Source organism: Tinamus guttatus, unplaced genomic scaffold, assembly GCF_059628265.1.
Source record: "Tinamus guttatus ecotype Peru unplaced genomic scaffold, ASM5962826v1 Tinamus_guttatus_pri_ptg000450l, whole genome shotgun sequence".
Classification (NCBI taxonomy): domain Eukaryota; kingdom Metazoa; phylum Chordata; class Aves; order Tinamiformes; family Tinamidae; genus Tinamus; species Tinamus guttatus.
The window spans coordinates 688,839-699,246 of record NW_028288984.1 but is presented as its reverse complement, the minus strand read 5'-3'; the positions used below and the strand labels follow the sequence as shown (position 1 = coordinate 699,246).

General features: G+C 44.9%; 1 protein-coding gene across 1 annotated transcript in view; it reads left to right on the top strand.

Moving 5' to 3' along the window:
• The first annotated feature begins 2,472 nt into the window (after positions 1-2,472).
• Positions 2,473-10,408, top strand: part of BNC2 (basonuclin zinc finger protein 2) — a 320,822-nt gene continuing 312,886 nt past the window's right edge. The window contains exon 1 of the mRNA XM_088532024.1: positions 2,473-2,636. Coding sequence (XP_088388150.1) covers positions 2,634-2,636 — 3 coding nt within the window. The 5' untranslated portion in view covers positions 2,473-2,633. The remainder of the gene's footprint in view (positions 2,637-10,408) is intronic.

Below are 10,408 nucleotides of genomic sequence, written 5' to 3'. Positions count from 1 at the left end.
GCATATGGAATAGGCAAGTGACCATGCCTCTTGTGAACTGAAGTTATGACATTTTATTAGTGATCTGGATCAAGCTATTTTGGAACCTCCTCCATCTGAAGACACAAGCATGTGAACTTGTCAAGGCTTTAGCCACTAGGGGGCTGTGCGAACACAATTTTTTGGCAAGTTCTTGGCCCATGGTTGGTTCAAAAGGACAAAAGTGTTTTTATGTGAAATAAAATGTGACTCTGAAATAATTAACTAGTTTTTTCCTTATCTCTCCCCTCTGATAGAAAACGCACCAGGTCATGGCTTAATTAGCCCTGTGAAACTTTAGAATGACCTTAAATTACTCAAAATGTTACTTGGTTATGGTTCTGTTGTATAAAAAATGCAAAATCCTCTTGAATTGTTGTCAGAGTCTGAAACATGCTTTCTACCACTCAAGGATTGAAACTAACCCCACAGAAGTGAGAGCTCTGCAAATCCTGCTCATAAGCTGATCTGTGTTATGCCTAATGATGGATCAGCTCATAAGCTGATCTTGTGTTATGCTTAATGATGGTATCTAATATTTAGAAAACAAAATGAAATTTCCATAGAAAAGCAGATAACCTTGAGATACACCTCGTAGAAATATGTCTTTTATTTCACGCCTTCTGTGAAAATCTGTTTTGGGTTGATAGACCCTCTTCTGACAGGCACAGGAGATGTGTAAAGAATAGAGCAAATGTGGTGGAAAATCTGGTAACTTGGCTAATTCACAGGGACGTGGTGTTCATTATTTGGAGTTTATTAGCATTTTTGATCCAGAGTAGATGCAAGTAAAGGCAAAAGTCCCAAATACCTGCCCGTTAGACATGCTTGACCCATCTCCCTGGCTCACCAGGGAGGCCAGTTACAGCTATGGAGGGCAGGAGGAAAACGTCTCAATATACAGTGTTTGTGTTTTGAGCATTTTGAGTGTCTGAAGACACACATGGGCTTTTATTTGGGGAGAAAAAAAAGTTGTATTGCTGTGCACTTTTTTATTCCGTCTGCACTTTGTTACCTCGTGGTTGGCACCCCTATAACTGAAGGCAGCCAACTTTTGAGAGCCCAGTGCCCACACAAGCCGGGGGCGCAGGGGCCGGAGCGCCTCCCTCGCGCGAGGGGCGACACACGGCACCTCCGGCACCGCCCGCGGTCCAGGGGCACGGGGCTGGGTACCGGCGGCAGGGCAGGACGGACCGGGCGAGGCCACCGCGCGGGCGTCGCGCCACGAGTAACGGCCGCGCGCGGCCGTTAGGGGCGGCGCGCGCAGGGCGCCGCCCTCCCCCCGCGGCGGCAGTGGCGGCGGCGGCGCCTCCCCCGCGGGGCCCGCGCGGCGGCGGCCGCTGTTGGTGCCGCGCGCGGCGGGCGCTCGCGCGGCCTCGCCGGGGCCGGGTTTCGCTCCGCTTGGCTCCGTGTCACACGCAGATGTGACTCTCGTCCGCTCCCTGCTAGCGCACAACCGTGACGGCTCACCTCCTCCACCCTCCCCCCCTCCCGCCCCGCCGTCCTCCTCCACAGGAAAAAAAAAAAAAAAAAAACACCCTTTTACAAAAATTTCCTCAGATCCCACAGCGAGCCGCAGCCGCCGCAGCAGCGCCCCGGGAGCTGATGGAGCCGTGGGTGGGGAGCGGGCAGCCGGCAGCGCCAGCAGCAACTTCGCGGCCGCCTAACTTTTCGCTTCGCTTCTAACGCTCTCGGTCTCAGCGCTCGCGGTCTCCCCGCTCTCCCGCCTCACGCTCGCCTCCTCCGCGCCGCGTCTCTGCCCTCCGACCCGTTCTTGCCTCCTTCTCCCTCGCGCGCTCCAGCGGCGCCTGGAGCCGATAAGGACGAGGCGCAGCGGCGGGAGCGGCGCGGGAAGGGGCCGGCCAGGCCGCCGCAGCCTCGGCCGCGCTCGCCGCCGAGTTGCCGCTTTTGACAGCGGGTGCGGCGGCGCGAAGTTGGCGGCGCGCGGGGGTCTGCCCCTAGCCACGCTCTCCTTTCCCTTTTCTTTTTCCTTTTTTTTTTTTCTGCCCTCTCTTCTCTCCCGCTCGCGGTGAGAAGCGGCGGGGGAGCCGCGCTCCCGTCTCGGACCCGCTTTTCGCTGCCGTCTCCTCTCCCCCCCCTCCGCCGCCCCTTCCCCTCCATCGCCTTCCCCTTCCCCAGCCGGAGAGCCCAACAACAACAAACCAACCTGTGGAGGCTCTGACCCCAACCTGGGTCCCTCCTCCCGCCGCTTCCAGCTCTCCGCTGAAAGCGCCTTCTCTTCCTTTCTCCCTGCGGCTCGGGCTGAACTTTGGGGGCTGAAGTTTTGGGAGAAGAAGCCTGAGAGAGGGCAGAGAGGCTGGGGCTGCTGCTGCGGTGCTGTTACATTTTTAAAGTCTCTCCTAGTAATAATAGTAGTAGTAGCTTTTTTTTTTTTTTTTAAGAAAAAAAGTTCAAATCACCTGAAGGTGCGAGGGTGAGGAAGAGAGTGGGGAGGAAGAAGGGAGGGAAGCGAGAGAGACGGAGAGAAGGAAGGAAGGAAGGAAGGAAGGAGAGAGGCGCTGAGAGCCCCAGGCAGCAGGAAGGGTGCAGGCACTGCCGCTGAGAGGAGATCCAGAGGCAGGGGGTGCACTTGACAACCAGCACAGCATGCAGAGATGGTAAGAAGTTTCCAGCAGCCTTTCGTGTTTTCATGCTAAGCCTTTAAAAAAAAAAATCGGTCTGATTTGATTTTAGTAAATCGTGCAGCAACACAAGCAGCCCCGCTCGCTTTATCCGGTGTGTTCCAGCCTTCAAATAAACAAGCCAGCCGGGCGAGGGGAAGGAGAGGGGTAATAAATAAATAAACCATTCCCGCGCTGTTTGGATTGGGGAAAAAAAAAAAAAAAAAAGAAAAAAGCGGTGGGGAGAGGCAGTGCTGGAGTTGGCGCGCTCCAACGGGCGGGTAGGACGGGACGGCGGCGGCGGCGCGGGGCTCGCCCGCAGGAGGCCCCGCGCGCGGGGAGCCGCGGCGCTCGGCGGGGCTGCGCGGAGGGGCAGCGTGTGCGCCCGCCTCCCGCGGCAGCCCCTTGCCTCCCCTCCTTCTTTATTTATTTTTCCCTTCTCCCCGTGCATGCGCTTGCAGTTTGCAGCTCTCCCATCCATCGGCGCTGGGATGCAGGATGTGATGGCTCTGAGAGGCACAGGGAGCAATCGTGCCTCCTGCCCCCCTCGCCCCCAAAAAAGCCCAAGCTTAAGCAAGTTTTTGCTGGGCATTTCGCGTGCAGTGGGAGCATAACGCCTGCTTTGCAGATTGAGTTTTGCTAAGCAAGCTATGGGCTTTCACGCCCTCTTAATTTAAAAATTAAAAAATCGAGGTGAGCGAGGACCTCGTTTGGCCCAAGTCCCCTGGCCCGGGCTGTGATGTGGCGACGGATTAAAGAGCTCCAAGGAGCAGGGACGCTCATGGGGCCGTGGCCACGCTCGAGCGCGTGGGCACTGCTGCTCGTGCTCACAGGCTTGCTGAGAAAAGCCAGTGAGGAGCAGCAACCACCCCGCACTGAACTTCCATGAATTCAGTGTTTTGGATGGCTGTTTGGCCACTGCCTGCTCTCCCTCTGCTTTTGTCAGCTCCCTTCAGGGTTGTGATGCTTTTCTCTGGCGTGCCATGCGTATCTGCGTGCACACGCATGCCCACATGCATCTATAGGCTTAAGTGTGTGCATGCATCGCGCTCAGACCATGGGTAGAGTGTGTACGCCTGTGTGTGAATGAAGGGAGAGCGCGAGATGCAGGGCCGGTGTTTTTCCCTCCTTCCCCTGACATGACATGTCTTGTTTCAGTGATCAAAGCCACAATTGGAGTGTAGGAGATGCAACTGTCAAATGTAGGCAACAATAAAAAAGGAAAAAAAAAAGGCAGAAAAAAAAAGGAGGGTTGGGAGGGGGGAAAAGCAGCATGTGCCCAGGACTGTGGTTACAGCAACGCTGACAGAAATTAAAGTGGTTTTGAAAGCAGCATGCGATTTATGATGGTTCCCATTTACCCTAGAGTCAAGCTGTTGTAAAATTGATGCACAAAAGACATCATGCAATAATCCCGTGTACCCAGGATTAAAGTGGCAATGAGTGTCTTTTGTGTGCGTGTGTCTGGCCAAAGTTAAAATGGTTTGAAGCTATTTTTAAGTAAGAAGTCAAAGGAGGGTATTGCATATTTCTTCTCCTAACCTGTATGCTAGCTGTGCATAGCAGTTGTTGAAATGTTTCTAGACAGCAGCGGGCTTTTATTTCTTATTACATTATCTTCCGTCTCCTCTTTGTGTTGTCACCCATTGCCATAGACAGGAATTACTTTTAAAAACAGGTAGCGCTTTTTGTCACAGTTTCAAAGTGCAAATGCTCACACAGTTTTAATTATTGAGTTCATTTCAGACAGTAATATTTAATAAGCCTGATCAGCAGATCTGCACAAGAATACCAAGTTCCTATAAAAGTATGTGGAACTTCCCTGGCACTTAGAAGTTGCTGGATTTTTTAAATCTGAAATTTAATGGGGCATATGAACTCTCTGATACACTGTAGTTTCATTTTAAGTTGCCCAGTATTAATGAACCATCCAGCTACACGTGTGTCCTGCTTTGAATTCCTAAACCGCATGGAATTTTAAATTCACTTATTAAATATTTAAAAGGATCCATCTTTACCTGATCCAGATGAAGAAAAATAGAAATGTAAACTACGGACTGGTTTGTTAGGAGCAAAGTTGGGAACTCCCAACTTTAGGACTTGAGAATGTGAAAGCGTTCCATAAGCACACTTCTTACACACAGGATATTACTGTGTAATGCTGTAACATTTTGGAGGAACAAATGGAGCAGGTAGATAGATAGATGTTTTTATTCACGTTGGATTTTTGTTCTTGAGGTATGTGTGACAGAGATGTGACTGCACTAAACGAAGTAAAGGAACAGACAGAAGCAGGGGTGACTGTTGCTTTATTAAAATGTAAGTGCTACAGTGTGAATTTTCTAGTGAGTTTTTGAGTTCAGCGCTTTACATAACATTTTGTCCTAATCTTGCTTGCTGTCAGGGATGTTTCATGGTTGTGCAATTGCCGCAGTCAAGAATGCCAATTTGCATTCCAGGAGTGTCATTTGATTACTTTTATCTGCACAGCTCCAAGACCAGCGCAGACCTCTCATTTCATCTTGCCATGTCACGAGTCAGTGCTGTGTCGTCTTTTCAAAAATCTGCCTGATTTAGACAAGAAAGAAAAGTACTTTCATGTTGCAGCCGCAGTCCCCTGCTAACTTGTCAGCAGCAGGATATGATTCACTTGGGCCCAGAAGAGCGGTGCAGAGACGAGGGTTAGGAGGTTCAATAAGCCCATGGACAGGTAGTGTGTGACGTCCCGGGAGAGCTTAAGTTAATGAAGAACAGGTCTGCTTAGTTCTTCACACTCTGACCCGGTGCTGTCCCCACAGTTTTCTCATTTGATCTTTCCCAGCAAATTGATCTTTTCTAGTATTTTTTTGCCTTCCAAGTTAGTCCTTGTGGGACTGAAATTAGCAGAGCAACTTAAGTTGGATAATACAGCTGTTCAGAAAAGAAGAAATTGGACACTGGCTCATAAAGGGGGGTGGGGGGGGAGGGGAGAGCAAGCTACTCTTACTGTTGTTGTTTAAACTGAGCTTCTTTTTTTCCCCTTTAGTTTTATTTTAAAAGACTTCAAAATAGACGTATTACTTTGGAAGTTCACTTACTTTCTTTATAATTTGCCTGGATGGTCCATTGCACACTGTATTAAATGTGTATCCTTTAAATAAAACAAACATGCTTGCAGCGTAGACTGCAGGTTTGCTTTGGTATTTGTCAGTTGAACTTGCTTGTTAGAAATGATTTGCTAGTCTGTAATGAGGCTTTTACAGTTGTTGTAAGACATTTTAAATATCAATTGCACATGCCAACTACATTATTTATAGCCTGCTAAATAACTGTAATTCCATAGTATCCAATACTGAAATGCAGGGGAGATTAAACAATAAAAGCCATTACAAATGGTATGTGTAAATATTATGGTAGGTGAAAATACAGTCAGCAAATTACCACTGGCATTACTAGTTTTCTGTAATACTGGTGTGCACAAACAAACTGTTTTTGAACTAAGATACGCTATATTTGAAATCTGGGTTCTAAATAGGGTTATGTTATTACTTTTTTTTTTCTTTAATTTTGCACTTTGTAATTGAAAAGTTGTGTGTGTGTGTGTTTAAATACAGAGATGGCTAGCTTGTCAAACAATGTAAGATTTCAAGCTAGATTTCTGTAAATAAAGTGTAAGTTGGAAATGATTAAGAGGGTCTTTAGTTTGCTGCACAGCAATAGGCAGTATTTAACTTTATGTATTTCATAGCAGATGTTTTCACATATTACCCATGTCCTTGGAAGTTGTAGAATTGAAAACACCGTTGAATGAAAACAAGAATGCTTATTATGTAAGAAAAATACTGCTCTCTGTCTCTCTCATTATTGCTTTTGAAAATGGGAAGGAGCTGTAAAGGATCATTGGTCATCTAGCTCTGCAGAGCTAGAGGGAGCTTCATGATTTTATTAGACATGCCTAAGGTAAAAAGAGGGAAAATATTTTGAATAAGGGAATGGCGATGACTAACTTCTTTTCAGAGTCAAAGATCTAGAGTTTAGGCCTTGAGATGGTTTGTTTTATGTTAGATGTTCATATATGTAAGTGGGATTTGCAGCTGACTCTGGCTCTCAGCAATTTAAAACAAAAATCCTCAACAACAAAGTAATTACAACTCCACCTAAAATGTTTTAAGACTGATTAGGTTTTATATAAAAACAAAACTTGATCTTCCCCCCCCTCAAAATAGGAGTTTCTCGCAATGCCCCTTCTCCTTCTGCACACTGTACAATATCAGAAGTTGAAGTCTTTTTTTTTTTCTTTCCACTGAATGTTTTTTAGTGAAAGACTTCTGATTTTCAGTCTGTGGGTTGGCATGGTTCTTTTGATTTAATGAACACCAATGATATGTGTTGGGAAGAAATTGCACATGCCTGGAAATAGAAAAAGCTCCCTGTAAAATATAAAGCACAAATGGAATATATGTGTCATTTTGGAAATACAGATTACTTCCTAATCTTTTCATGAATTCTTGCCTTATTTAGAGCAATAGCGTTTAATGTAGCTTAATAAAAAGCTTTTGTTTAAACCTCATACTCTATGTCAGTTTCATCCCACCTAAATTCTGACTTATTTGTTCTAAAAATGCATTGATCATAATTGCTGCTTAATAGTTATATGGTAAATTTTACAGGCATTAGTTTGGACAAACTTACTTACCATTTAAGTAAATGATATAATCCAGTGAGATAAACTGCCAGATTTGCCTCCTTTATCTCTTTCACAGTAGCTCTCATTAGTTTCCTTCTAGTAAAAGCCTTTATTTGTTGATTATTAGAATCTTAGTATACTCAGGAGTTCTGCTGCAATTTAGTGTGGTTGTTCAAAGAGGTTCCCTCATTTTAGAATCTTTTCATAGTACTCTCACCACATGTTATAAATATGTATATTTTATACTCTAGATGCATGGGCAGACAAATACTTTTTTCTTATTCCAGGTAAATCAAGGTTACTGAGGGAGGATTCTTTTCATCTGTCAAATCTATTTCAGCAGTTCTCTGCTGGAATACTTTAAGTAACAAACCACAAATTCAGATAACTTAATCGGATTTGTTTCTGATTTGTTACTTCAGAGAGGTCTTTTTTTGTTTTTTTTTTGATTTTTCTGTGTTCAAAATTTTTTCATGGAGTTAGAAGAATGCTCTACTAGTTAATTTGGTTTTATTAGAAAATAGTAAAAAGCTAGAGCTAAAACCTGTTTTAGAACATATAAGTGATACGTGATTATTCTTTAATTATTAAAGATAGAATGCAACACTTTTTCACAGATCATGAGAAAACAAGAAATGAAAATCTGTAACTGATGATTAAAAAGTTTTTAAGTCACTGTGATCTGATGCACTATCTGGAAGTTTAGCTGTGTTTTTCCAAAGTATTATGATTGCTGAGGTCTATGTTTCGCTGCATATGAAACATAAGAAACGAGGCCTGTTAGAGTTCCTTGGCCGTGGAGAAAGTCTCAGACAGTTTGCAGTGCACAGTATGAACAGTTATCAGCTGAAATGAAACTGAGTGCTTGTACAGCACCCGTCACACTGTCGGTTGGAATCACACTGAATTGGTGTTGCAGCTTTATCATACTTGTCAAATATGTATTAGTTTCAAACTTGTGATTGGTATTTTTAGTCAATGCTTTTTAATGTTCAGTACAAAGATGTAACAGCAAACAAAAAACATTTTTCCCTTATTGTGACCTGACATTTGCCGAAGTGCCTCATGCTGAAATTTCTTTTCAGTATCTTTTTTTCTTCCAAAGCCAGACATGTACCCAGACACAAAAGCCTCTGTGTATAGCAAGCTGTTTTAAATATTGTGACTCGACGATGTGCTGTCCTTTCTCTGCTTGAGCCAAGGATCTCTGCTCAGTGTCTGTGGATTACCAAGCCCCCTCTTTATTGTACCTCTTGTCAGCTATTCCTATTCATTTAACCTTTCATTAGTGTCTGTGCAGCTTCACTGTCTGGAAAGGCAAGGAAAAACCTAAAGGCCTACTGTCACAGTTATTAGATTTCTCGGTTACATCCCAGCAACCGTAAAGGAGTAAGAGTCAACACTATTGTCATGCATGCTGCTGTCCTGGGGTGCAACTCTTCTGTGCATGTCAAGGACATGTGCCACATGTTGATAATGCATCCCAGGGATAAATGCACAACACGGGGGATAGACCAAGGCTGGCACTAATGAGCTTTGGAGGAGTTATTGCAAAGACAAACACTTGCGAAGGAATTTTTCTTAAAAGGCCAAAGAGATGGGCTTACATTAAGTGTTGCCAAGGCTTGCTTGTGAGGTACTTGTCAATCACATCAGTTTCGTTTAAGTTCCATTGGCCGGAAAAAAAAAAATGTTTTCTATGACTGAGAAATGTATTGACTTTCTTTTCTAGGCTGTCAGTGATAAGGTGTATTTGAAGTAGCTCTTCAAAATAAACTGTACGACTGTGTTTTTTTTTTTTTCTGTTTCCTCATTTCTGCCTGACATCAGAAACTGTAACCCTTACAGATTACCTGAAAAATGCTTTACATGCTTTACAGTGTCTTTAAAAATACGCATATTAGGAAAACTCCATATTCACTTCAGGTCTTGTAAAAGCATTGACATTATTGGCTTTTGCCTGAGCAGTAAATTTGTCTGGGAACACTGAGGTGCATCTAAGTAGTTTCTCGTATCTTTGGCACCCTAAACAGTACAAAGAGGCATGATTATTAATTAAGAGGCTGATTTGTCATTCTGCTGAGGCACATCCCCTCTTTGGTCCAGGGGAATAGAGATTCACTTACATTTTGCTTTCAAAGTTCCTGTGAGGCTCATCTTACATACCCCATTTACCAATCAAATTGAACCCTGAGCTTCTCATATAGGGAAAAAAAATGAATGCTTATTCCTCACATCTCTGTAGCTAACCTCTCAGAATACATCTTAATCACATTTTTATCAGTAGTATTACAACAATGTGATGCATTACTTCATAGAAGATTTAAATACTCCATAAATACATTTAGGTTGAAACAAAAATAGCCTTATTTTTGTCCTAGGCTCAAGGTTAAATTATGATTGAACAGATCTCATCTGCTCTATTGGTCCTATTTACCTCAGTTAAAACTGGGAATGAAGCTACTGAAAGCAGTGGAGTTAGTTTGGGGATGTGCAGAACTCACACCTCTTTCATAAAATCTAGTCACCTCTTCAGCACTGTGTATGGCTAAGGAGATGATAACTGCCCTTGTGGCCAAGAAGGCCAATGGGATCCTGGCCTGCATGAGGAGGAGCGTTGCCAGCAGGTCAAGGGAGGGGATCTGCCCCTCTGCTCAGCTCTGGTGAGGCTGCACCTGGAGTACTGGGTGCAGGTCTGGGTTCCCCAGGACGTGGAGCTTCTAGAGAGTGTCCAGCATAGAGCCACGAAGATGGTTACGGGACTGGAGCATCTGTTGTATGAGGAAAGACTAAGCGAGCTGGGCCTGTTTAGTCTGGAGAAGAGAAGACTCAGAGGAGATCTGATCAACACGTACAAGTACCTAAGGGGAGAATGTAAAGAGGATGGAGCCAAACTTTTTTCCGTGGTGGCCGGTGACAGGACAAGGGGCAATGGGTGTAAATTAAAACACAGGCAGTTCCACCTCCATGTGAGGAAGAACTTCTTTCCTGTGAGGGTGACAGAGCGCTGGAACAGGCTGCCCAGAGAGGCTGTGGAGTCTCCTTCTCTGGAGATCTTCCAAACCCGCCTGGATGCCACCCTGTGCCACGTGCTCTGGGTGTC